At 53.6% G+C, this 26,010-nt stretch overlaps 1 protein-coding gene across 3 annotated transcripts in view; it reads right to left on the reverse strand.

The window, feature by feature from the left end:
- Positions 1-26,010, reverse strand: part of GATAD2A (GATA zinc finger domain containing 2A) — a 46,139-nt gene that overhangs the window by 8,466 nt on the left and 11,663 nt on the right. For 2 of the 3 annotated variants that reach the window (XM_082297930.1, XM_082297928.1), the window contains exons 2-9: positions 20,964-21,015; positions 13,645-13,907; positions 10,307-10,454; positions 8,494-8,625; positions 7,589-7,678; positions 4,297-4,428; positions 2,722-2,889; positions 617-896 (exon numbers count right to left, since the gene is read on the reverse strand). In XM_082297930.1, coding sequence (XP_082154056.1) covers positions 617-896; positions 2,722-2,889; positions 4,297-4,428; positions 7,589-7,678; positions 8,494-8,625; positions 10,307-10,454; positions 13,645-13,898 — 1,204 coding nt within the window. In that variant the 5' untranslated portion in view covers positions 13,899-13,907; positions 20,964-21,015. The remainder of the gene's footprint in view (positions 1-616; positions 897-2,721; positions 2,890-4,296; positions 4,429-7,588; positions 7,679-8,493; positions 8,626-10,306; positions 10,455-13,644; positions 13,908-20,963; positions 21,016-26,010) is intronic. The other variant, XM_082297929.1, reaches the window with a different exon arrangement.

Here is a 26,010-nt window from a genome sequence, read left to right on the forward strand (position 1 = left end):
ATCGACTCAAAATTTATTCAAAATCCACAAAAAAATGACCCTTCCACCCCTTAAATCTTCTCAGCTGAGCCTTTTGTGTGCTTAGCTTTGTGTGAGCTTTAAATTCTGTATTTCTATGAAGTTTAAATTCTGTCTTTCTGTGAGCTTTAAATTCTGTCTTTCTGTGAGCTTTAAATTCTGTTTTTCTCTGAGGTTTAACTTATTTCTCCAAGGCTTAAACCCTGTATTTCTGTGAACTTTAAATGATTTCTGTGAGGTTTAAATTTGGTATTTCTCTGAGCTTTAAACTCTTTCTCTGAGCTTTAAATGATTTCTGTGAGGTTTAAACTCTGTATTTCTCTGAGGTTTAAATTCCGTATTTCTCCAAGGCTTAAACTCTGCATTTCTCTGAGGTTTTAATGATTTCTGCGAGGTTTAAACTCCGTATTTCTGTGAAGTTTAAACTCGGAGGTTAAACCCTCTCTTTCTCTGAGGTTTAAACTCTATTTCTCCAAGGCTTAAATTCTTTCTCTGAGCTTTAACTTTTTTCCCCAAGGCTTAACTCCTGCATTTCCGGGAGCTTTAAACGATTCCTGCCACGTTTCAATCCTGTCTTTGACCATTCCCTTGGGCTCACCTTGGGTTTCCAGCAGGTTCTGCACGACCTCCTCCAACCCCACCAGATAAATGAACTCGTTGTTGGCGGCGCTGGGCAGGAAATTCATCTCCGGGGCCGGAGGTTTGGGAGGAGGGATCTCCAGGAGCGTCTTTTCCAGCTGTTTCCGCAGGGCCAGCTTGGCAGCGGCCTGGCGGCTGCCCGGGGACTCCCCGGTGCCACCCAGGGACGTGGCACCCGCAGGGGTGGCACCGGCCTGGCCCGATGGCACCGCCGAGCCTTTCAGGGACGTGGGGGACGCCTGGGGAGAGACCGGGAATGGATTCAATGTGGGATCAGCGGGAATCAGGCACAGGGGGTGGGAAGGGCCAGGGAATGGGTCAGGTGGGTGGGTTCCGTATGGGATCGTCGGGAATCTCTGGGGGTGGGTTCCACATGGGAGGATTGGAGGATCTTTGGGACTGGAGGGTCTTTGGAACTGGAGGATCTTTGGGACTGGAGGGTCTTTGGAACTGGAGGGTCTTTGGGATTGGAGGATCTCTGGGAGTGGAGGATCTCTGGGACTGGAGGATCTCTGGGACTGGAGGATCTCTGGGAGTGGAGGATCCTTGGGATTGGAAGATCTTTGAGGGGTGGAACTGGATGATCTCTGGGATTGAAGGATCTTTTTGGGGTGGGATTGGAGGATCTTTGAGGGGTGGGATTGGATGATCTTTGGGACTGAAGGCTCTTTTTGGTTGGGATTGTAGGATCTTTGGAACTGGAGGATCTTTGGGATTGGAGGACCTTTTTGGGGTGGGATTGGAGGACCTTTGGAACTGGAGGATCTTTGAGGGGTGGAGTTGAAGGATCTTTGGGATTGAAGGATCTTTTTGGGGTGGGATTGGAGGATCTTTGAAACTGGAGGATCTTTTTGGGGTGGGATTGGAGGATCTTTGAGGGGTGGGATTGGATGATCTTTGGGACTGAAGGCTCTTTTTGGTTGGGATTGTAGGATCTTTGGAACTGGAGGATCTTTGGGATTGGAGGATCTTTGGGATTGGAGGACCTTTTGGGGTGGGATTGGAGGATCTTTGGAACTGGAGGATCTTTGATGGGTGGAATTGAAGGATCTTTGGGATTGAAGGATCTTTTTGGGGTGGGATTGGAGGATCTTTGAGGGGTGGGATTGGATGATCTTTGGGACTGAAGGCTCTTTTTGGTTGGGATTGGAGGATCTTTGGAACTGGAGGATCTTTGGGATTGGAGGACCTTTTGGGGTGAGATTGGAGGATCTTTGGAACTGGAGGATCTTTGAGGGGTGGAATTGAAGGATCTTTGGGACTGAAGGATCTTTTTGGGGTGGGATTGGAAGATCTTTGAGGGGTGGAACTGGATGATCTTTGGGATTGAAGGCTCTTTTTGGTTGGGATTGGAGGATCTTTGGAACTGGAGGATCTTTGGAACTGGAGGATCTTTGGGATTGGAGGACCTTTTGGGGTGGGATTGGAGGATCTTTGGAACTGGAGGATCTTTGATGGGTGGAATTGAAGGATCTTTGGGACTGAAGGATCTTTTTGGGGTGGGATTGGAGGATCTTTGGAACTGGAGGATCTTTGATGGGTGGAATTGAAGGATCTTTGGGACTGAAGGATCTTTTTGGGGTGGGATTGGAGGATCTTTGAGGGGTGGGATTGGATGATCTTTGGGACTGAAAGATCTTTTTGGGGTGGGATTGGAGGATCTTTGAGGGGTGGGACTGGATGATCTTTGGGACTGAAGGATCTTTTTGGGGTGGGATTGGAAGATCTTTGAGGGGTGGGACTGGATGATCTTTGGGATTGAAGGATCTTTTTGGGGTGGGATTGGAGGATCTTTGAGGGGTGGGATTGGAGGATCTTTGGAACTGGAGGATCTCTGGGATTGGATGATTTTTGGGATTGGAGGATCTTTGGCAGCCAGAACCGCCTGGCCATCCCTGCCAGCCTCAACTCCAACTTGGACACCGCTTGGAACAACCGGAAAGAGCGGGACGAGAGCGGGACGAGAGCGGGACGAGAGCGGGATAACACAACCCTGCCATTCCCACCCCATCCCACCCCACCCCAGCGCTTCCCTCCCGGCCGGGGAATCCCGGGAATGCCGACCTGCGGGATGTTGACGAGCAGGCTGGTGTTGGGCACGTTGGCCACGCGGATGAGGCCCTGCTGGATGATCCGCTGGCCCTGGATCTGCACGCTGGGCACGGAGGCGCGCGGGGCCAGCAGCAGGGGAGGGGGGCCCGTGCTCGAGTGCTGCCGGATGGTGTGGATTTGCTGGGAAAACACGGGAAAAGGGGCTTGGGAATCCGTGGGGAAGGAGCAAGGCACGAAGGCAAAACAAAAATATCCATGGGAAAGCACCCCTGGAAGGTTCTTCCCTTTCCCTTCATCCAAAGAGAACCACGGGATGAGGGATGCTCTGAGCATTCCAACCCCAACATTGGCAAGTTTTCTGAGTCCTGAGTGCTGCTGGATTGTGTGGATTTGCTGGGAAAACACGGAAAAAGGGGGGTGGGAATCCGTGGAGAAATGGGAAGGAGCAAGGCACGAAGGCAAAAAAAAAAATCCATGGAAAAACGCCCCTGGAATGTTCTTTACTTTCTCTCCATCATTCCCATTCCCTCCAAAATTATGGGACAAGGATCCCAGAGGCCACCACATTCCAGCTGGAAATTCCCAAGTTTCTGAGTGCTGCTGGATGGTGTGGATTTGCTGGGAACACATGGAAAAACACAGGGAGAGGTGGGAATCCAGTGGGATCACAGGGAAAATTGGGAAGGAGCAAGGCACAACCGTGAAAAAAATCCATGGAAAACCACCTGGAATGTTCTTCCCTTTCCCTCCATCCCAATAAAACCCTGGGACAAGGGATGCTCTGAGCATTCCAGCCCCAAAATTCCCAAGTTTCCGAGTCCAGCTCCTGGAGTTTCCAGTTTCCTGTTCTATTTGAATTCCTTAGGGAAGTTATTCCTTGGGATGAGTTTTTCCCTCCTTACTCAGAGCAGGAGGAAAACAGAATTCCCAAACCTCTCCCTTCCCATCCCTCTGGCTCTGCAGGAGCTCAGAGCTCCAGAAGAAATCCTGGGTTTTTCCCTGGAATTCCATGGATGCAGGAATTTTGGGCTGGATCCAATTGGAATTTTCCTGCTCCTTCCCTGATGCCTCAGTTTGCTTTTCCAGGTGATCCAAGACTGATTCCAGTCGATCCCCTCATTCCAGCAGCTCTTATCCAAGCCCAGGGCAGAAAATCAGGGAAAAAAGGGAATTTCACCATTGAAAAGTTGGGATTGATGGGATACAAAGGATAACGAGAGGGAAAAACATGGAAAAATCAGGGATTGGTTCCATTCCCTCTTCCCCAAGACAGAAAATCAGGGGAAAAAAGGGAATTTTATCATTGAAAAGCTGGGATTGATGGGATACAAAGGCTAACGAGAGGGAAAAACATGGAAAAATCAGGGATTGGTTCCATTCCCTCATCCTGCTCTCCCAAAAAAACCCTGGCACCCAGAATGAGGCGCCCGAATCCCAATAATTACAGGAAAGAACATTCTCTTGGGAGCGCTGGAATAGCGCCGGGTCTTTCAAGCAACGCCAGGAAGAACTCCTGGATTTTTTTTTCATGGATTGGGAGTGGGAAAAGCTGGAAAAGGAGCTGGAAAAGGAGCGGGAAAAGCTCACCTGGGCCCCTCGGACCAGGGGGGGCATCACGATCTGGGGGCTCGGCTGCGTTCCCAGCTTGGAAGAGGCCGCTTGGCCCCCCCGGACCAAGGGAGGAGGGATCACAGTGCCAGGAATCCGGCTGGAAGAGGTCTGGAAAAGAGGGAAAAGGCGTGATCCGGAGGTGGGAGAAAGGCTGGGAAGGATGGGAATGGGGCAGGGTGGGAATGGGGCCGGGGGGGCTGCGGTGGTGGGGAAAAAAGTGGTGGGAATGGGATAAAAATGGGGATAGAAGTGGTGGGAATGGGAAAAAAATGGTGGGAATGGGATAAAAATTGGGATAAAAGTGGTGGGAATGGGAAAAAAATTGGGATAAAAGTGGTGGGAATGGGATAAAAATGGTGGGAATGGGATAAAAATGGGGATAGAAGTGGTGGGAATGGGATAAAAGTGGTGGGGATGGATAAAAATTGGGATAAAAGTGGTGGGAATGGACAAAAATGGGGATAAAAGTGATAGGAATGGGATAAAAATGGTGGGAATGGGACAAAAATGGGGATAAAAGTGGTGGGAATGGGATAAAAGTGGTGGGAATGGGACAAAAATGGGGATAAAAGTGGTGGAATGGATAAAAATGGGGATAAAAATGGTGGGAATGGGATAAAAATGGGGATAGAAGTGGTGGGAATGGGAAAAAAATGGTGGGAATGGGATAAAAATTGGGATAAAAGTGGTGGAATGGATAAAAATTGGGGTAAAAGTGGTGGGAATGGGATAAAAGTGGTGGGAATGGGAAAAAAATTGGGATAGAAGTGGTGGGAATGGGATAAAAGTGGTGGGGATGGATAAAAATTGGGATAAAAGTGGTGGGAATGGACAAAAATGGGGATAAAAGTGGTGGGAATGGGATAAAAGTGGTGGGAATGGGACAAAAATAAGGATAAAAGTGGTGGAATGGATAAAAATGGGGATAAAAGTGGTGGGAATGGGAAAAAAATTGGGATAAAAGTGGTGGGAATGGGATAAAAGTGGTGGGAATGGGACAAAAATTGGGATAAAAGTGATGGGAATGTGATAAAAGTGGTGGGAATGGATAAAAATGAGGATAAAAGTGATGGGAATGGGATAAAAATGGGGATAAAAGTGGTGGGAATGGGAAAAAAATTGGGATAAAAGCGGTGGGAATGGGATAAAAATGGGGATAAAAGTGGTGGGAATGGGAAAAAAATTGGGGTAAAAGTGGTGGGAATGGGATAAAAGTGGCGGGAATGGGAAAAAATGGGGATAAAAGTGGTGGGAATGGGATAAAAATGGGGATAAAAGTGGTGGGAATGGGAAAAAAATTGGGGTAAAAGTGGTGGGAATGGGATAAAAGTGGTGGGAATGGGACAAAAATTGGGATAAAAGTGATGGGAATGTGATAAAAGTGGGATAAAAGTGGTGGGAATGGGATAAAAGTGGTGGGAATGGGATAAAAGTGGTGGGAATGGATAAAAATGAGGATAAAAGTGATGGGAATGGGATAAAAATGGTGGGAATGGGACAAAAATGGGGATAAAAGTGGTGGGAATGGGATAAAAACGGGGATAAAAGTGGGGGGAATTGTGGGAATGGGGAGTGGAAGGGTTGGGATTCGTGGAGGGAAAGGAAAAGCAGGGAAAAAACAGCAGGAAGAAAGGAAAGCTTTGGGAAAAATCATGGAAGAGGAAAAAGGAAGGGAAAAAAAGGGAGGAGGAAAGAAAAACTTCAGGAAAAATCAGGGAAGAGGAAAAGGAATCCGGCGAAAGGAGTTTGGAAAAGCTGCTGCCCGAGGGTTCCCGGCTCCAATCCTCAGAATTCCTCCTGGTGCTGGGGTGGGAGATTCCCAAAACTCCTCCACATCCCAATCCTGGGGTTTTCCAGAGGCTGCTCCCTGTCTTCCCTCCTTCCCAACCTCTGGGATAAGGAAGCTCCCACTTCCCGCAGGATTTGGGATGTCGGGAAGTTCGGGAAGTTCGATCCCATTCCCCCCCTCTGCAATCAGGGCTCGCTCAAGCCAAAGCCAATCCAGGTTCATTGGCCCCCAATTCCACAGGATTCATTGGGATAAGATGGATTTTTGGGATTGAGCTCCCACATTCCCTGGCTGAAGGTTTCCCTCCCGCTCCAGCTCCTCTGGAAGTGCTCCAAGTGCACCTCTGGATTTGGGAATGGCTCCCAAAGGAGAGCAAATCCCTCCCTTTCCTCAGGCCCGGAATTCCAGGGGTTTTCCAAACCCTTTTCCATGGGGAAATCCCTCGTGCTGGAGCAGTTTGGGAATTTGGTTCCCATTATCCCAAGGAGAAAAAAGCAGGAATGTTGTAAATCCCAAAGCACGGCCCTGGATTCAGGGGATAATTGACAGCTGTCCATGGACTCGGGATCTGCCTTCCCTAAGGATTCCCAGGATTTCATTCAGCCTGGAATGGGATCTTTCCAAGCCCTCATCCAACATCACAGAGAATCCAGGGATTCCCTGAGCTCTTCCTGAGAGAATCCAGGGATTCCCTCAGCTTTTCCAGAAAGAATTCCTTGATTCCCTCACCTTTTCCAGAGAAAATCCTGTGATTCCCTCAGAGAGAATCCCAGGATTCCCTGACAGAGAATCCCATCATTCCCTCAGCCCTTCCAGAGAGAATCCAGGAATTCCCTCCCAAAGAATTCTGGGATTCCCTGAGCTTTTTCAGAGAGAATCCAGGAATTCCCTCACAGAGAATCCCAGGATTCCCTCAGCAATTCCAGAAAGAATCCTCTGGTTCCCTCACAGAGAATCCCGGGATTCCCTCAGCCCTTTCAAAGAGATTCCAGGGATTCCTTCAGCTTTTCCAGACAGGATCCAGCGATTCCTTCACAGAGAATCCCAGGATTCCCTGAGCTCTTCCAAAGAAAATCCCATGATTCCCACACAGAGAATCCCAGGATTCCCTCAGCTCTTCCAGAGAAAATCCCACGATTCCCTCACAGAGAATCCCAGGATTCCCTCAGCTCTTCCAGACAGGATCCTGGCATTCCCTGAGCTCTTCCTGAGAGAATCCTGGGATTCCCTCCAGAAAATCCCGGGATTCCCTCAGCAATTCCAGAGAGAATTCCCTGTCCTCCAACGGAATCACTCCCAGATTTACTCCAGAATGCCCAGCTGGAAAACAACCCCATGGAAATCCCATCCCAGTTTTCCTCCCGGCCCGTTATCCCTAGAAAACCTCCCGCTGGGATGCTGTGGGAGCTGGGGAATCCTGGCTCTGCTTTTCCCGGGATTTGCCGCTTTTCCCGGGCTCTTTTCCCGGCTCCCACTGACCTGGAGGGAAGTTTTCCCAGCGGGAACAGCCTGAGGGCCCCGCACCAAGGGCGGGGGCGTGGCCGCAGCGCTTCCAGAGGGGCCGGAGGGCTGGAAAAGGAAAAAGCGGAGAGAGAGCAGCGGGATAAGGCTGGAAAAGCGGGAATACAGAAAGCAGGGAATGCGCACAGCTCCGGCTCCTCAGGGATCGGCGGGAAAAATCCTCCAGGATGGGCTCCCCCTCCTCCCTCTTCCCGCTCTTCTCCACACGCAGGGAATTCGGGAATTAGCGGGAAAATGGGCACGGAGGCCGCTTCAGCATTCCCGTAATTCCAGCGTGGGAAGTTTGGGAAAAATCCTTTGGATGTTAAGAAATTCAGGAGGAATTCCTGCCCCATCAGTCCAAGGATTCCCAGCTCGGCGCTCGTTCCTGCAGAATTCCGTTCCCTGCAGAATTCAGGGATGCGGGGCCTTGTTGAGGTTTGATCCTGGAGCACTCGGAATTCCGGGAGAATGGCGGGAAAATGCCGGGAAAGGGGAGACGCCAGGGAGATAAAAAATCCTGGGGAAGGGATTTAAAAATCCTGGGAAAGGGAGACAGCAGGGAGTTGAGAAATCCTGGGGAAAGGGGTCCAAAAATCCTGGGAAAGGGGTTAAAAAATCCAAGGAAAGGGGAGACAGCAGAGAGTTAAAAATCCCGGGAAAGGGGTTAAAAGAATCCCAGGAAAGGGGTTAAAAAATCCTGGACAAAAGGGAGACCAAGAAGTTGCGAAATCTTGGGAAAGGGGAGAAACCAAGGAGTTCAAAATCCCCAAGAAAGGGAGACAGCAAGGAGATAAAAACCCAGGGAAAGGGGAGACAGCAGGGAGTTGAGAAATCCCGGGAGAGGGGTTGAAAACGGCCGGGAAAAGCGGGAATATCCCTACCTTGGGAGCCGGGGTCTCCTTCTGGATTTGGCTTTGCCGGAGCTTTTTCAGGAGCACCAACTTGGCCTCCTCCAGCCGCAGCTCCTCCTTCAGCTGCTTGATGAGCCTCTCCCGCTCCTCGGGGCTGCTCCGCTGGAAAGCCGGGAAAACGGGAAAGCAGGGAGGGGGGAAGGGGCCCAGACAGAGGCACGGTGAGAATTCCCGGCTGGAATCGGATCCCGAGGGTCGGCGGCGCGAGGGAACGGGAATGGATGGAGGGGGGGAGGGAGTTCTGAGGGGGAGTGAGGGGTTTTTCCGTTTAAAAAGAAGTGGGGGAGGTTAAATGGGGATAAATCTGGGGTTTGGGAATTCAAAATTCCATCTGGAAGCTTGAAATTATGGAAAAATCCCAAGGTTGAGTCTGAATTCCCAGCTGGGATCGGCTCCTGGGTGTCACTGGCAGAAATAAATGGGAATGGGTGGAGAAGGGAGGGAATTCTGAGGGGAAAACATGGATTTTTCCATAAAAAATGAATGGGAAAGGTTAAATGGGGTTAAATCAAGACTGGGAGAGGGATTTGGGAATTCAAAATTCCATTTGGAAGCTTGAAATTATGGACAAATCCCAAGGTTGAGTCTGAATTCCCGGCTGGGATCGGCTCCTGGGTGTCACCGGCAGAAATAAATGGGAATGGATGGAGAAGGGAGGGAATTCTGAGGGGAAAACGTGGATTTTTCCACAAAAAACCAATGGGAAAGGTTAAATGGGGTTAAATCCAGACTGGGAGAGGGACTTGGGAATTCAAAATTCCATTTGGGAGCTCGAAATTATGGAAAAATCCCAAGGTTGAGTCTGAATTCCCAGCTGGGATCGGCTCCTGGGTGTCACTGGCAGAAAGAAATGGGAATGGATGGAGCTGGGAGGGAGTTTTGAGGGAAAACGTGGGGTTTAGGACATTTTCCATTAAACAAATAAGTGGGAAAGGTTAAATGGGGATAAATCTGGGATTTGGGAATTCAAAATTCCATTTGGAAGCTCAAAATTATGGAAAAATCCCAAATCTGATGCTGAACTAAAGAGCTTTGAGCACCGTGAGATTCCCAGCTGGAATTGCCACTGTCACGAACAGATGGGAATGGATGGAGAAGGGAGGGAATTCTGAGGGGAAAATGTGGATTTTTCCATAAAAAAACGAATGGGAAAGGTTAAATGGGGATAAATCCAGATGGGCAAGGGATTTGGGAATTCAAAAAGTCCATTTGGAAGCTTGAAATGGCAGGAAAATCCCAAAGTTGAGCCCGAATTCCTGGCTGGGATTGGCTCCTGGGTGTCACTGGCAGAAATAAATGGGAATGGATGGAGAAGGGAGGGAATTCTGAGGGGACAATGTGGATTTTTCCATAAAAAATGAATGGGAAATGTTCAATGGGGTTAAATCCAGACTGGGAGAGGGATTTGGGAATTCAGAATTCCATTTGGGAGCTCGAAATTATGGAAAAATCCCAAGGTTGAGTCTGAATTCCCAGCTGGGATCGGCTGCTGGGAGTCACTGGCAGAAATAAATGGGAATGGATGGAGCTGGGAGGGAGTTTTGAGGGAAAACGTGGGGTTTAGGACATTTTCCATTAAACAAATAAGTGGGAAAGGTTAAATGAGGATAAATCTGCGGTTTCGAATTTGAGATTTTGGGATTTGAGAATTCATCAACTCCACTGGCGACCTCAAAATTACAGCAAAATCCGAAATCTGATGCCGAACTAAAGAGCTTCGAGCACCGTGAGATTCCCAGCTGGAATTCCACCCTCAGATCTCGGGATGCGGGGCCGGACTCACCAGGAGGGCGTCGGCGCGGGGCTGCCCCGGGGGCTGCGTCAGGCCGGGGCCGGGGCCGCTCAGGCCGTTGAGGCGCGGGCTCGAGGGCTCCGTGTCCGACAGCACGATCACGTCCGGCGACGGCACCCGGCGCTCCCGCCGCACCTCCCTGAGGGACACGGAACGGCGGCAGTCAGGGGATGGCGGGAGACAGGGGATGGTGGGAGGCAGGGGATGGTGGGAGGCAGGGAATGGTGGGAGGCAGGGAATGGTGGGAGTCAGGGAACGGTGGCAATGCGGGAATGCCCTCAGCCCTGCCCTCAGCTCTGTCCCAGCTCTGCCCTCAGCCCTGTCCCAGCTCTGCCCTCAGCCCTGCCCTCAGCTCTGCCCTCAGCCCTGCCCTCAGCTCTGTCCCAGCTCTGCCCTCAGCCCTGTCCCAGCTCTGCCCTCAGCTCTGCCCTCAGCTCTGTCCCAGCTCTGCCCTCAGCCCTGCCCTCAGCTCTGCCCTCAGCTCTGCCCTCAGCTCTGTCCCAGCTCTGCCCTCAGCCCTGTCCCAGCCCTGCCCTCAGCCCTGTCCCAGCTCTGCCCTCAGCTCTGTCCCAGCCCTGCCCTCAGCCCTGTCCCAGCTCTGCCCTCAGCTCTGTCCCAGCTCTGCCCTCAGCTCTGTCCCAGCTCTGCCCTCAGCCCTGTCCCAGCTCTGCCCTCAGCTCTGCCCCAGCCCTGCCCTCAGCTCTGTCCCAGCTCTGCCCTCAGCTCTGCCCTCAGCCCTGCCCTCAGCCCTGTCCCAGCTCTGTCCCAGCTCTGTCCCAGCTCTGCCCTCAGCTCTGTCCCAGCTCTGCCCTCAGCCCTGTCCCAGCTCTGCCCTCAGCCCTGTCCCAGCTCTGCCCTCAGCTCTGCCCCAGCTCTGCCCTCAGCTCTGCCCTCAGCCCTGCCCCAGCCCTGCCCCAGCTCTGCCCCAGCCCTGCCCTCAGCTCTGTCCCAGCTCTGCCCTCAGCTCTGTCCCAGCTCTGCCCTCAGCTCTGCCCTCAGCCCTGTCCCAGCTCTGCCCTCAGCTCTGCCCTCAGCCCTGTCCCAGCTCTGCCCTCAGCCCTGTCCCAGCTCTGCCCTCAGCTCTGTCCCAGCTCTGCCCTCAGCTCTGTCCCAGCTCTGCCCTCAGCCCTGTCCCAGCTCTGCCCTCAGCTCTGTCCCAGCTCTGCCCTCAGCCCTGTCCCAGCTCTGCCCTCAGCTCTGTCCCAGCCCTGCCCTCAGCTCTGTCCCAGCTCTGCCCTCAGCCCTGTCCCAGCTCTGCCCTCAGCCCTGCCCTCAGCTCTGTCCCAGCTCTGTCCCAGCTCTGCCCTCAGCCCTGTCCCAGCTCTGCCCTCAGCTCTGCCCTCAGCTCTGCCCTCAGCTCTGTCCCAGCTCTGCCCTCAGCTCTGCCCCAGCTCTGCCCTCAGCTCTGCCCTCAGCCCTGCCCTCAGCCCTGTCCCAGCTCTGCCCTCAGCCCTGTCCCAGCTCTGTCCCAGCTCTGCCCTCAGCTCTGCCCTCAGCTCTGTCCCAGCTCTGCCCTCAGCTCTGCCCTCAGCTCTGCCCTCAGCTCTGCCCTCAGCTCTGCCCTCAGCCCTGTCCCAGCTCTGTCCCAGCTCTGCCCTCAGCCCTGCCCTCAGCTCTGCCCTCAGCTCTGTCCCAGCCCTGTCCCAGCTCTGCCCTCAGCCCTGTCCCAGCCTTTTCCCAGCCCTTTTCCAGAGCTTTCCCATCCCTTTTCCAACCCCCCCTTTCCAGCGCTTTCCCAGGGCTTTTCCAAACCAGTTCCAGCCCCTGTCCCAGCGCTTTTCCAGCACTTTCCCAGGGCATTTCTGACCCTTTTCCAACCCCTTTTCCAGCCCCTCCCACAGGGCTTTTCCAGCCCTATTCCAGCCCCTTTCCCAGCACTTTCCCAACGCTTTCCCAACCCTGTTCCAACCCCTTTTCCAACCCCTTTGCCAGGCATTTTCCAACCCTTTTCCATCCCCTTTCCCATCCCTGTTCCAGCCCCTTTTCCATTGCTTTTCCAGCCCTTTTCCAGAAGGACTGGATAACTTTGGGACCCTTCCGAATCCAAACCATTCCAGGATTCTGGGATTGATCCCAAATCTCTCCAATCGGGAACAATCCCAGCTCAATCTGTGCTTCCCAAAATGTCCCAAAACCACAGAGCAATCCTGGGATTTGGGTGGGAAAAGTCCATAAAATCCTCCAATTCCATGGAAATTGGGAATTCCTTCCCATCAGGAACTTTTCCATGGAATCTTTCCAGGGCTCATCCCACCCCAAATCCAGGGAAAAACGGGGCCCTTCCCACTCCTCCTTCATTCCCAAAAGGAAAAATCCCATTCCTCCTTTTCCATCTCCTTCCCGAATCCCAAATATTGGAAATTCGTGGCTTTTCCCGCCTCGGATCCGAAGGAATTCCCAACATTCCACATTTATTCCCTCATCCCAATTCCAGGGTTTTCTGGCGCCGTTTTCCTCCCCCACTGAAACCTTTGGATCATTTCCCACCGGGAATCCCGGAATCCTCAGCACGGATGGGCAAATCCATCCCAATCCCATGGAATGCTGCCGGTATTCCAGGGATTCGGTGCTCAGGCTCGGAGCTGCTCCTTCCACCTGAATTCCTGGGATAAATCCCGGCTCCATTCCCAGGGAAAACCACTGGGATCAGCAGGATTTGGGAATTCCGGCTGGGATCATTCCAGAGGGATCACAGGAAGGGGCAGGAAAAGCCTCTGGAGACATCCAGGGAATGCCAGCGTTGGGAAAAGGGCCCAGAGCGGGAATTTTAGGAGTGGGAAAGCGGGAAAATTCCAAAGGATCAGGGAATGTCCTCTAGAGGGCACAGCGAGCCTGGGAATCTCCAAATCCAGGGAATTCCAATGGAAGTGGCACTGGTGGAGCATTCCCGGATTTTTCCTGGAGCTGGAGGCACCCGGAGAGGAAAAGTGGGATTGGCTGGGCCGGGATAAGGGCTGGGAATGAGCCAGGAATGAGCCGGGAATGAGCAATTCCCAAATCCCAAACCCCTTTTCCTGCTGGAATTCCATTGGCAGCTCCAAGGAAATCCAGCTGGGATGGGGCCTGGATTCGTGGGAATCGCCCATGGAATGGGATGAGCTTCCAGGCCTTTCCCACCTGAACCACGGGATTCTCTTCCCAACTTTTCCACGGCAGCTTCCAAAGGAAAAACCGGGAATCTGCCAGATCTTGGAACCGGAACTTCCCCAAAACCACCCCAGCTCAATTCCAACTCCTTCCCGAGCCACATCCCAATAAAAACCGGGATGAGAAGGGCTCCGAGCTCCTTCCCAAGGCCAACAATTCCCGGAATTCCAAGGAATCCTCACCCTTTGGATGTGCTCATATCCACGGGCTCATCCCCGGCCGGCAGCTCCACTTTGATGGTGGCTTTGACTTCCCCACTTTTCAGCATTCCCGGGATTTTCCCGGCTCCGGGATCCGCTTTGATTTTCATGTCGCCCTCGGAATTGAGCTCCGATCCCAGAATTCCTTTGTCCATCCTGAGTTTTTTATTGTCCGGCTCCGATTCCCGCTCCAGGGCGCGCTTCTGGCTCCGGGTGCGGCATGAGTCCTCGCTCATGGTGAGAGCCTGCGAGATGGGAAAGGGTTAAAAATCCCGGGAAAAGGGGGGGGAGTATCGGGGAAGGGGGGGGAAATGCTGGGAAAAATCCTGGGAAAAGTATCGGGAAAGGGGGGGGAAAATCCTGGGAAAAATGCTGGGAAAAGGGGAGAAAGTATTGGGGAAAGGGGGGAAAATCCGGGGAAAAATCCTGGGAAAAGTATTGGGGAAGGGGGGGAAAATCCGGGGAAAAATCCTGGGAAAAATGCTGGGAAAAGGCGGGGGAAAATCCTGGGAAAAATGCTGGGAAAAGGGGGGAAAGTATTGGGGAAGGGGGGGAAAATGCTGGGAAAAGTCCTGGGAAAAGTATCGGGAAAGGGGGGGGAAATCCTGGGGAAAATGCTGGGAAAAGGGGGGAAAGTATTGGGGAAGGGGGGGAAAATCCGGGGAAAAATCCTGGGAAAAATCCTGGGAAAAGGGGGGTGGAAATCCTGGGAAAAATCCTGGGAAAAGGCGGGGGAAAATCCTGGGAAAAATGCTGGGAAAAGGGGGGAAAGTATTGGGGAAGGGGGGGAAAATGCTGGGAAAAATCCTGGGAAAAGTATCGGGAAAGGGGGGGGAAATCCTGGGGAAAATGCTGGGAAAAATCCTGGGAAAAGTATTGGGGAAGGGGGGGAAAATCCGGGGAAAAATCCTGGGAAAAATGCTGGGAAAAGGGGGGAAAGTATTGGGGAAGGGGGGGAAAATGCTGGGAAAAATGCTGGGAAAAGGGGGGGGAAATCCTGGGAAAAATCCTGGGAAAAGGGGGAAAAGTATTGGGGAAGGGGGGGAAAATGCTGGGAAAAATCCTGGGAAAAGGGGGGAAAATACTGGGAAAGCAAAGACATCAAAGGGTTAAAAAATCCTGGGAAAAGTATCGGGGAAGGGAGGGAAAATCCTGGGGAAAATCCTGGGAAAAATCCTGGGAAAAGGAGGAAAAAGCATCAGGAAAGGGGGGGGGAAAAATCCTGGGAAAAGGGGGGAAAAATCCCAGGAAAGCAGGGAAAAAATCCCAGGAATGGGGGGAAAAAATCCCAGGAAAGGGGGGGGAAAATTCCCAGGAAAAGGGAGGGAAAATCCTGGGAAAGGGGGGAAAAATCCCGGGAAAAGGGCGACATCAAGGAGTTAAAAAATCCCGGGAAAGGGGAGCCACGAGGGGGTTAAAAATCCCGGGATTTGGGGATCAGATCCCTGCGTTTCCCAACAGGGCAAAGTCCGGCGGGTGCCGGGAGCAAACTTTGGGAAGAGCAATCCCGGGGCTGATCCCGAATCCAGCTTTTCCCATGGAGCAAAATCCAAGTGGGAACAGCCTCGAATGGCAGTGGGAGCATCCCGGGGGAATCCTGCCGGGAATTCGGGGCTGCCAGAGGATCCAAAGCCACCGGAAAAAAAATCCCCAAAGGCCAAATTCCACAAAAAACCCAAAGCAGGGAAGGGATCTTGGAATTCCAACATTGTCATGGGGATCTCCCTGATTCCCAAAGCTTCCCAAAATTCAGGAATCAGGCGAGAAAGGCGAGGTGGGAATCCTGGAATTTTCTCTCTGGAATTGCCCTGCTCAAGTTGGGATTTCTCCCTGCTCCTGGAGGGATCCAAGCCAGGATTTTCCAGGATTTTCCAGGATTTTCCAAGCTGGGGCAGCTGCTGGAAGTTGGGATTGCTCCAGTCCCTGCTTCCAGGGATTGGGATCCTGTGACCTTTCCCAGGATTCCCATGATCCCAGGTTTTCCAAGCCCATCCCAGCTGCATTTCCCGATGGAATTCCGGCCGGAAAAGGGATTTGGGTGTTGGGAATTGAGCTGGGATCCCGAAAAAAAGGAGGGAAATGGGATAGGAATGGAGCAGCTGGAAAAGGGCTGGAAAAGGGCTGGAAAAGGGGTTGGAAAAGGGGATGGAAAAGGGATGGAAAAGGGGATGGAAAAGGGATGGAAAAAGGGATGGAAAAGGGGATGGAAAAAAGGTGGAAAAGGGATGGAAAAGGGATGGAAAAGGGGATGGAAAAGGGTTGGAAAAGGGATGGAAAAAGGGATGGAAAAGGGGTGGAAAAGGGATGGAAAAGGGGTGGAAAAGGGATGGAAAAGGGGATGGAAAAGGGGTTGGAAAAGGGATGGAAAAGGGGATGGAAAAGGGATGGAAAAGGGGATGGAAAAGGGGTTGGAAAAGGGGATGGAAAGGGGATGGAAAAGGGGTGGAAAAGGGATGGAAAAGGGGTGGAAAAGGGATGGAAAAGGGGATGGAAAAGGGATGGAAAAGGGGTGGAAAAGGGATGGAAAAGGGGATGGAAAAGGGATGGAAAAGGGATGGAAAAGGAAAACCTTCCGTCCTTCCAGAGGGAACAGAATCCTGCTGGAATTCCCGGTGTTTTTCCAGGACAATTCCAGCCCATCCCAGCGCCCAAGGCAGAGAAAAGAGGGAAAACGGAGGGAAAAAAGAGGGGAAAAAGAGGGAAAAAAGTCCCTCCGAAATTGCAGGAAAACCTCGGAAAAAAAGGATTTCCAGCTGGGTTTTCCAGGTGTGATTCCAGGAATGGGAATGGGATTGGATGGGAGGAGGTTTCGGAGGGAAATTCCCAAATAAAATCCCGATGAAAATTCCAATGGAAATGGACAAACTCGGGCTGCAAATTCCATCTTTTCCCACATCCCTTCCTCTCCTGGAATTCCTCTCCGAGTTGTTCCCATCCAACTCCAGGAATTTTGGGAGGCAAAAAAATTCCAACAACCAAAATTTAGGGGAAAAAAACCAACCAAACCCCAAATTCCCAGAGGTGGAAAAGTGGGAATCAAACACTTCCAAGGCTCCTCAGGGAATGTTTTCCATGGATTTGCTGCTGCTCCCGAGGATTCCCAGCAGGGATTCCTGGACACCCCAGCCTTGGATCATCCCAACATTCCTGGGAATTCCTTTCCCCTGGGAATTTTTGTTTCCTCTGGGAACTCAGCGATCCCGGGAAAATCCATGGGAATTCCCAGCTCAACAACTCCAATCCCCGCACGTGTCAGCGCTCGGCTTCATCCCGGCGAGATTCCCAAACTTTTCCCCGGGAATTCTGCGCCAATCCCACATTTCCCACGCCCAACTTTGAGCTAACAACAGGTGGAAAAGCGGGATCATCCCCCTGGAAAAGCCCCGATCCTGCTTTATCCCGGTTTTTCCTGGCGAGGGGCGGGACAGGAGGCGGAGCCGGGCGGGATTTTGGGATGAGGATTCCCGGGAAAGGGCGGGGGCGGCTCCCGGCTCCCGCTGGAATTCCCGGCTCTCGGCATTCCAAGGGTTAAGCGCTGCCATTTCCGCGCCATTCCCGAAATGTCCGGGAACAAAATGGCAGCGCTTAACCCTTGGAATGCCGGCACGGCCGGGATCGGGAATTCCCAGCCGGGAATCCCGGGATGGCTCCGCTTCCCCAGCGGCGCTTCCCCGCCCGATCCCACCGGGATCGATCCCGCTCTTCCCCAACTTCCCGGCCTGGGAATTCCCTGCGATTCCCGGCATTCCTTTGATCCCTTTGATTCCCAGCTGGATTCTCCCTCCCCCCCCCATTCCCACCGGGATCGATCCCGCTTTTCCCCCCCCGCTTCTCCCAAACTCCCCGCGAGCCATTCCCGGGCTGCTCAGAGCTGGGAATTCCCTGCAATTCCCGGCATTCCTGGGATCCTTTTGCTTCCCAGCTGCGCTTTCCTCCCCCGCGATCCCACCGGGATCAATCCCGCTTTTCCTAAACCTCCCTGGAGCCATTCCCGGGCTGGGAATTCCCTGCAATTCCCGGGATTCCCGGTGCTCCCCGGGTCCCGAATCCCGCGGGAATTTATCCCGAGGCTGCTCCAGCGCTGGGAAAAGCGGGGAAAAGTTTGGGATAAAATCCCTGGAGCGGCTCCAGGAATTCCAGCCGCAGGGATCGGCTGCTGCCGGGAATTCCCTCGGGAATTCAGGAGCTGCGGGAAGCGGCTCGGCCCCTCCCGGATGGAATTTTTATCCAAGGGAAGGGGATTTTCCCACGGGAATTTGGGGAGCTCATCCTTCAAATTCCTCCTCCCGGAAGTTCATAGCTCCAAAAGCTCCGGAAAATTGGGAAAGGAGAATCTCAAAATTCTATTGGAGCTGGAAAAACGGGGAACAGCGGCCGCCTGGAAAAATCCAGGGAGGAATTCCCAGAATTTCTGTGGAATTCCCGGAATTTCTGTGGAATTCCGGGAATTTCTGTCAAATTCCAGGCAAACTTTCCCTGGGGGGAGCTGGAATGATGGAAGGAATTTCCCGGGTTTTGTGGGAATTCTCAGGGAATTCTCGGGTTAATGGGAAAATTAGATTAAAGCCCCGAGAATTCCTTAAAAATTCCGCTTTTCCCTCTTTTCCCAGGGGAATTATTCCCGGCTGGAATATTCCGCACTGGCCACGAGGACGGAGATTCCCGGGCTGGCATTTTTTGGGAATGAGCTGCGGGATTTGGGATAGGAGCCTTGGGAATGCAGAGGAGGAAATGCAGGAGCAGAATTCCCAACTTTTCCCGGGATTTTCCAGGCAAATCCTCCCGTTATTAACGAATCATTAACGAATCATTAATGAATCATTAATGAATCATTCTGGAGCCGTTGTTTATTTCCCCTCCCAAATCCTCCTTTAAGGAGCAGAATTCCAAGTTTTATTTGTCGGGAAGCGATTTAAATAGTCCCCGAGTTGTTGGAATATTCATGAGCTTTGTTTGCATATTCATAAAATCATTTAAATATTCGCTAATAAATTTGCATCCTCAGCAGGGGCTCGCCATCGGATCCTTCCCAATGAATTCCTCATTTAGGAGGAAATTTCCATCCCTAAATATTCCCAATCCCAGCGGCTTTTCCAGCTCCACACACGCCGGGAACGGGGAAATTCCAAGCCGGAAATTCCTTGGAATTCCTGCGTTTAACAGCGGCAGCTTTTCCAAGACCAACGATTCCCAAGATTCCCACCAATCCCACCGGGAATTCCTTCACCCCCCCCACCCCGGATTATCCCAGAGGGAAGCGGGAAAAGCAGCAGGAAAATCGGAATTCCCGAGGAATTTCCTTATTTATCTGTCAAAATTCCCGATTTTTTTCAAAGGGATTTCCCAGGAATGTTGGAGCCGGAGGATCCCGGGGTAACGCCGCCCCTTTCCCAGGGCATCGCATCCCTCTCCCCTTCCCAGGAATTCCAGAGCTGCGGGATCCCAGGACAATTCCCAGCCCTCTCCCGGGACAATGCCGGGAATCCTGCGGGAAACGGAGCGGGGAGAGAGGGAGGGAGAGGGAGAGAGCCGAGGGGAGAGAGGGAACGGGCCAGGGGAGATGGGAATGGGGAGAGAGGGAACAGGGAGAGAGAGGGACAGGGGAGATGGGAACAGGGAGAGAGGGATGGGAGGGAGGGAACGGAACAGGGGAGAGAGGGAACAGGGAGAGAGGGAACGGGACAGGGGAGATGGGAATGGGGAGAGAGGGAACGGGCCAGGGGAGAGAGGGAACGGGCCTGGGGAGATGGGAACAGGGAGAGAGGGACGGGAGGGAGGGAACGGAACAGGGGAGAGAGGGAATGGGGAGATGGGAATGGGGAGAGAGGGAACAGGGAGAGAGGGAACGGGACAGGGGAGATGGGAATGGGGAGATGGGAATGGGGAGAGAGGGAATGGAACACGGGAGAGAGGGAACAGGGGAGATGGGAATGAGGAGAGAGGGAACAGAACAGGGGAGATGGGAATGGGGAGAGAGGAATGGGGAGGGAGGGAATGGGGAGACGGGAATGGGGAGAGAGGGAACGGAACAGGGGAGAGAGGGAACAGGGGAGATGGGAATGGGGAGAGAGGGAACGGGACAGGGGAGGGGGGAGAGGGGAGAGAGGGACTGGGGAGATGGGAACAGGGAGAGAGGGACGGGAGGGAGGGAACAGAACAGGGGAGATGGGAATGGGGAGATGGGAATGGGGAGAGAGGGAACAGAACAGGGGAGATGGGAATGGGGAGATGGGAATGGGGAGAGAGGGAACAGAACAGGGGAGATGGGAATGGGGAGGGAGGGAACAGAACAGGGGAGATGGGAATGGGGAGAGGGAGAGGGGAACAGGGAAGGGAGGGACAACCCCAAGAGGTGAGACTGGGACAGGTGAGTCCGGCCCAGCTGAGCCCAGCCCAGCCCAGCCCAGGTGAGCCCAGGTGAGCCCAGGTGAGCCCAGGTGAGCCCGGCCCAGGTGAGCCCGGCCCAGCTGAGCCCAGCCCAGCCCAGCCCAGCCCAGGTGAGCCCGGCCCAGCCGAGCAGCTCTCACCTGTCCTGCACAGGTTCTCACCTCTTCAGGTCTCACCTGTGTGGGGGCTCCCCTTTAGGGGCTCACCTGGGCTGGGCCGGGCTCACCTGGGCCGGGCTCACCTGGGCTGGGCTGGGCCGGGCTCACCTGGGCTGGGCTCACCTGCTCAGGTGAGACCCTACATGAGGCAGGTGAGCCCAGCCCAGCCCAGCCCTTCCCAGCCCAGTTCAGCCCAGCCCAGCCCAGTTCAGCCCAGCCCAGCCCAGGTGAGCCCGGCCCATGGCAGAGCTCGGTCACGGCTCCTCCCCGAGCATTCCCAGTGCTCCAACCCCTTCCCAAATCCCAAATCCCAAACCCCAAACACCCCAAATCTCAACCCCCCCAAATCTCTCAAATCCCAAACTCCAAATCCCAAAACTCCCAGATCCCGAATCCCATTCCCGGAGCTGCCCAATGCTCCCAATTCCCATGGGAGAATCCCAGCAGGAATTCCAGGAATTCCGGTGGCTCTGGATCGTCTCATCCCAAACCGAGCCCAGCCGGAACTTCCCGATGGCTCGGAAAAGCCGGGAGATTTCCCTCCTTGGGAATTGGGTCAAACCCTACAGGAATGACCGACCTTTCCCAAAAACCAGGGATTTTTGGGAAAAGTCATCTTGGAGCTCCTTCCCAGCTTTTCCAGGAGAAAATTCCCACCTCCCATCCCAGCTCCCAAATTCCAGGCCCGGAATTCCGGCCCGTGGAGCAGCAGAGATTCCCCATCCCACAGAATTCCATGGAATTCCCGGCTCCTACCTGGCAGGGAAGGTCATGGGTTCCCGCCGGGACGCAGCCGGAGCCGAGGATCCTGCGGGAAGAGAGAGCCCGGTGAGAATCCCAGGAATGAAACCATTCCCGAGGGAACCATCCCACACCTGGCATCCCAGGGAAAAGAGGAGAAAATTCCCAGTTTCTGGGGAATTTGGGGGTTTTATCCCTGATTTTTTTTCCAAGGGAAATTTAAGGAGGAGCCAACTCCTTCCTGGAACCCTCTGGAAGCGACGTTCCCGGGTTTCCCGGAGGAGGAGCTGGATTTATCCCGCATTTATCCCGCATTTATCCCGCATTTATCCCGGAGCTCATTCCCAAGCTTTAAACCCCTCATTCCATCGGGATTTATCCCGGCAGGAGCCGCCTTCTCCAGGAATCCCGGCCTCGGGAAGAGCCCAGGAGAGGATCCCAAAATCCACGGGAAGATTCCCAAGAGGAATCCAGAGGACGATCCAGGATTTTTCCAGAGATAAAGGCCACGAATTAGGAGGAATTTTCCATGGAAGTGGCAAATCCCTGGAAAAGCCGCCCAGGGAGGGGCTGGATTCTCCCTCTGGATTCATCCTGACCCCCCTGGATGCCCCTTCCCGGGATTCTGCCCCATCCCAGCCCCTGGATCCCGGCTCATTCCCGATCCCTGCCCCTCCTCTCCCATTCCCAGCTGGTTTTCCATGAAAAACTGGGAAGGACCCAACTCCCTGGGGAAGTTCGGCTCCAGCAGAGCCTCCCAAGGATCCCAAGGAGGCCTTTCCCAAATTTTGGGGTTCCCAGGATCGGGGTGGGATCCCGGGATTTGGGAATGCGGGCACGGCGCAGCCCTGGCAATGAGGAGTCCTGAAATTCCAGCAGAGCCCTGGGATTTGGGAATGCTGGGAGCACTGGGAATTCCCAAAGTAGGCCAGTGATGGGATTGGGGAGTTGGGAATCCCAAACCGACGGCTCCACCATGAAACTCGGGAATGCCGAGCAGGAATTGGGATAAAACCACCGAGTCCAGTTAAATCCAGGCCTTGTTCTGCCTTTTCCAGCAGAATTCCCGGCGGAATTCCCAGGAAAGGCCGGCAGGGAGGGAGGATCCCGCGGGATTGCGGCACAGGAGCTTCCCAAGGCGCTGCCCTATGGATCAGGGAGCCCGAGATTCCCAAAAAATTCCCGCCTGGATGAGCTGAGCCTGGCCTGGGAGCATTCCCGGGATCCCAGGATGGCTCTTCCCGAGTACTCCCAAGGAATTCCCGAGCTTTGGATCCCAGCAGGATCCACCTGAGCCCTTCCCACATTGCCAAGGTTGGAATTTCCCTCTGGATCCGGCCCTGCCCGGGGCTTTTCCAAGGTGGGAATTCAGGGTTGGGAAGCTCCGAATGCCCGGAGAAATGGGATTTGGAGGGATTCCTTTGGAAGCAGCAGCTTTTCCATGGGGATCCATGGAATTGCAGCTCCCAGTGGAATTCCCAGAGCCAAATCCTGGGAATCCTCTCAAATTCCAGAGCTTGGATCTTTTCACTTCCAAGGATTTGGGGTCTCATTCCCAAAAAACAGCTTTGGAACTCCAGGAATATCCCGGGAATCTGATACCCTCTGGAAAAAATCTGGCTCAGATCCTTCTTTGTCATTCCAGGTTTTCCTTTTCCCTCTGGAATTTCTCCATGGGAACCCCCGGGATCCCATTCCTGCCAACATTCCCGAATCCCAGCGGGAAAAACGATCAGCCAGGAAAATCTGGGAGGGATTTATCCCCCGAATCCAAGGGTTTGGAACGTCCCAGATTCTGGAAAAAGCCAGGATTGGGATTTCCTGCTGGAAAAACCTCCCCAGGGAATCCAGGGAAGAGAATTCCTGCGGCTTTTTGGGAGCTGAAAATTCCAATTTTGGCTCCGATGAGGAATCCCGGCCTTGGGATGCACCAGGGAAAACTTCCAAGGATTTCCCGCTCCGGGAGGAGAATTCCCAGCGTGAATTCCCAGCATCCGGGGGGATTTTGAAGCTCCAAAATTCCCAGATTCCTCACAGGATTCCTGCCTGGAATTCCAGGAAAAGCCCCTGGATGGAAGCTCCTGGAGCAGCTCTGACCATCATGGAATGGGAAATTCCAGGAATTTCCAGGAATTCTGAGCCATCCTCAGCGTTTCTCTCCGATATCCCGGGATTTGGAGCCTCCCCGTGGGATCTTCCCAGCCCCATTCCAGAGCCTGAAGCTTTCCAGGTTTTCCTTGGGAAGAGGGAAAAGGCTCCTGCCGGGAGCTCTGATCCCAAAATTCCCCTGATCCTGAGGGAAATCCGGAATCTTTCCCGCTCCATTCCCAAATTCCCGAGGCAGGGATAGCTCCGGGAATGCGCCGCAGTTCCGGGAACACCCTCGGGATCCAGGCTGGGAATTGGGGCCGGAATCAGCCCGGGCTTGGCAAAAGCAGGGAATGAGGGGCTTGGAGAAAGCTGGGAATGAATCCAGGGAAAAAAGGGATAAATCCAGGGAAATCTGGGACTGGAGCAACCCCTGAGCTCCCGAGACACGGAATGTGGGCTCGGAAAAATCTGGGAGTTCATCCAGGGAAATCTGGGATTGGAGCAATCCTGGAGCTTCCAAGGGAATCTGGGCCGCTCCCTCTGAATTCCCGATTTCCCAGGAATTCCAGGACATTCCTTAAAGCTCCCTCCCAGCCTGGAGCGGGATTTCCTGGGAATGACAATTCCCAGAATTGCTCCGGAGCTGAGCCGCCGCACGGAGCGATCCCGGAATTCCACAGGGAATCTTCTCCTCCCTGGGATTTCTCCATCGGGAATGGTTCGGGATGATCCCATTCCATCCCTTCCCATGATCCCAGGGTTTTCCAGCCTGGCCTTGGGTGCTCCCATGGGATGGGGAATTCCATGGATATGGAAAGATTCGGATTCCCACAGGGAATGCTCCAGCTCCTGCCAAAGAGGGGAACAAAACTTCCAGGGAATTCTGGCGGCTCCTCCAAGAATTCGGGATTTTCCCATCGGATTTTTGGGAGATGGGATGAAAACGATGGAAAAGAGCTGAGATTTTTCCTTTCCCTATGGAATATCCCCCCCAGAAAAACCCGGGAATTTTGATGGGATCTCAGCATTCCGGAGCCGAAGGAGGAAATCCTCATTTTGCAGCTTTTCCATGGAAAAAAACGAATCCTGGAGTGACTTTTCCAGGGAATTGGTGTGGATAGGACCCAGCTCATTCCCTCTGGGATCCAACCCCGTCCTTTTAGTGGGAATATCCCTTGGGAATTCCCAATTTTTCCCTTCTTTTGATTTATCCCACAATTTCTCCAGGCACTAAAATCAATGGAATTCCCAGATTTCCCTTCATTCCCAGTTTCCCTGGAGCGGGAGCAGCTCCCGGAGCCTTCGGCCGTTCCCGGGGTGTTCCGGCTGCTCCGGCCCCGTGATCCCTCAGAATTCCAGTGGGAATTAGAGGAGCTGAACCGGAGCCGCTCGTGGTTTTAAGAGGATCTGGGAAAATCCCATTCCTTTGGAATTAGGAGCTGCCCCGGCCGCTTTTCCCTGGAGTTTGGGAAGCTCCGAGGATCCAGGAGTGGCGGAGAGCCGGAATTCCTTGGATTTCACTGGGAAATCATGGAATTCTGGAATTCCTGCTGTGTTTAAGGCTTGGGATTCTTGGGAAGGAGCCTTTGGTTGGATCAGGAGTGGGAGAATCCCGGAAAAGCCGCGGAGTTTGGGATCTGGGGGAAGAACTGGAGAGGGAACAGCGCGGGATTCCCGGGAAAACTGCGGCTGCTGCATCCCTGGGAGCGTCCAAGGGCAGCTTGGGAAAACCTGGGATAGTGGGAAGAGTCCCTGGATGATCCCTGAGCTCCTTCCCTGCCCAACCATCCCAGAATTCCATGATCCACGGCCGATTCCAGCCCCTTTCCCAAAATCCACAGCAGATTCCTGCTCCTTTCCCAAAATCCCTGACCACTTCCAGCCCTTTCCCACTGATCCAAGGCCGATTCCAGCCCTTTCCCAAAATCCCTGATCACTTCCAGCCCCTTTCCTCCCCATCCAAGGCTGATTCCAGCCCCTCTTCCCACTGATCCAAGGCCGCTTCCAGCCCCTCTCCCAAAATCCACAGCAGATTCCTGCTCCTTTCCCAAAATCCCTGACCACTTCCAGCCCTTTCCCACTGATCCAAGGCCAATTCCAGCCCCTTTCCCGCTGATCCAAGGCTGATTCCAGCCCCTTTCCCAAAATCCCTGACCACTTCCAGCCCTTTCCCACTGATCCCTTGCAGATTCCAGCCCCTTTCCCAAAATCCCTGCCAGATTCCAGCCCCTTTCCCACTGATCCATGGCAGCTTCCAGCCCCTCTCCCAAAATCCACAGCAGATTCCTGCTCCTTTCCCAAAATCCCTGACCACTTCCAGCCCTTTCCCACTGATCCAAGGCCGATTCCAGCCCTTTCCCGCTGATCCAAGGCCACTTCCAGCCCCTTTCCTGCTGATCCAAGGCCGATTCCAGCCCTTTCCCGCTGATCCAAGGCCACTTCCAGCCCCTTTCCCGCGGATCCAAGGCCGATTCCAGCCCTTTCCCGCTGATCCAAGGCCGATTCCAGCCGCTGCCATCCCCAATTCCCAAGGGCCGCTCGTTTCACTTCCTGTGTGACTCTCCCCGCTCCCACTTCCCGGCAGGAGGGAGCGATCCCGGAGCCCAACACCTGGAATTGCCATTCCTGGGATTTGGGACAGCCAGGGGTGCATCCATGAGCTCTGGAATTCCGTGCTGGGAATTGGGGAGCGCTCCGAGCACGGCAGGAAAAACCCGGCCAAGTGAAAGTAAAACCGAGGCGCGGTGTGGGAAAATCGTGGGAAAACAGTGAGGAAACGCTCGGGAAAAGCCGGGATGCGAATCCCGACCCCATCCCAGGCGAGGACATTCCCGGCTGGAATTCTCCCCCGGTTTCCCTTCGCTGTGCGGGGCCGCTCCCGGAAAAAGAAGAGTGAGGAGATGCTCGGGAGAAGCCGGGATGCGAATCCCGAGCCCGCATCCCGAGCGAGGACATTCCCGGCTGGAATTCT

This window comes from Coloeus monedula, assembly GCF_965178545.1.
Source record: "Coloeus monedula genome assembly, chromosome: 27".
NCBI classification, from domain to species: domain Eukaryota; kingdom Metazoa; phylum Chordata; class Aves; order Passeriformes; family Corvidae; genus Coloeus; species Coloeus monedula.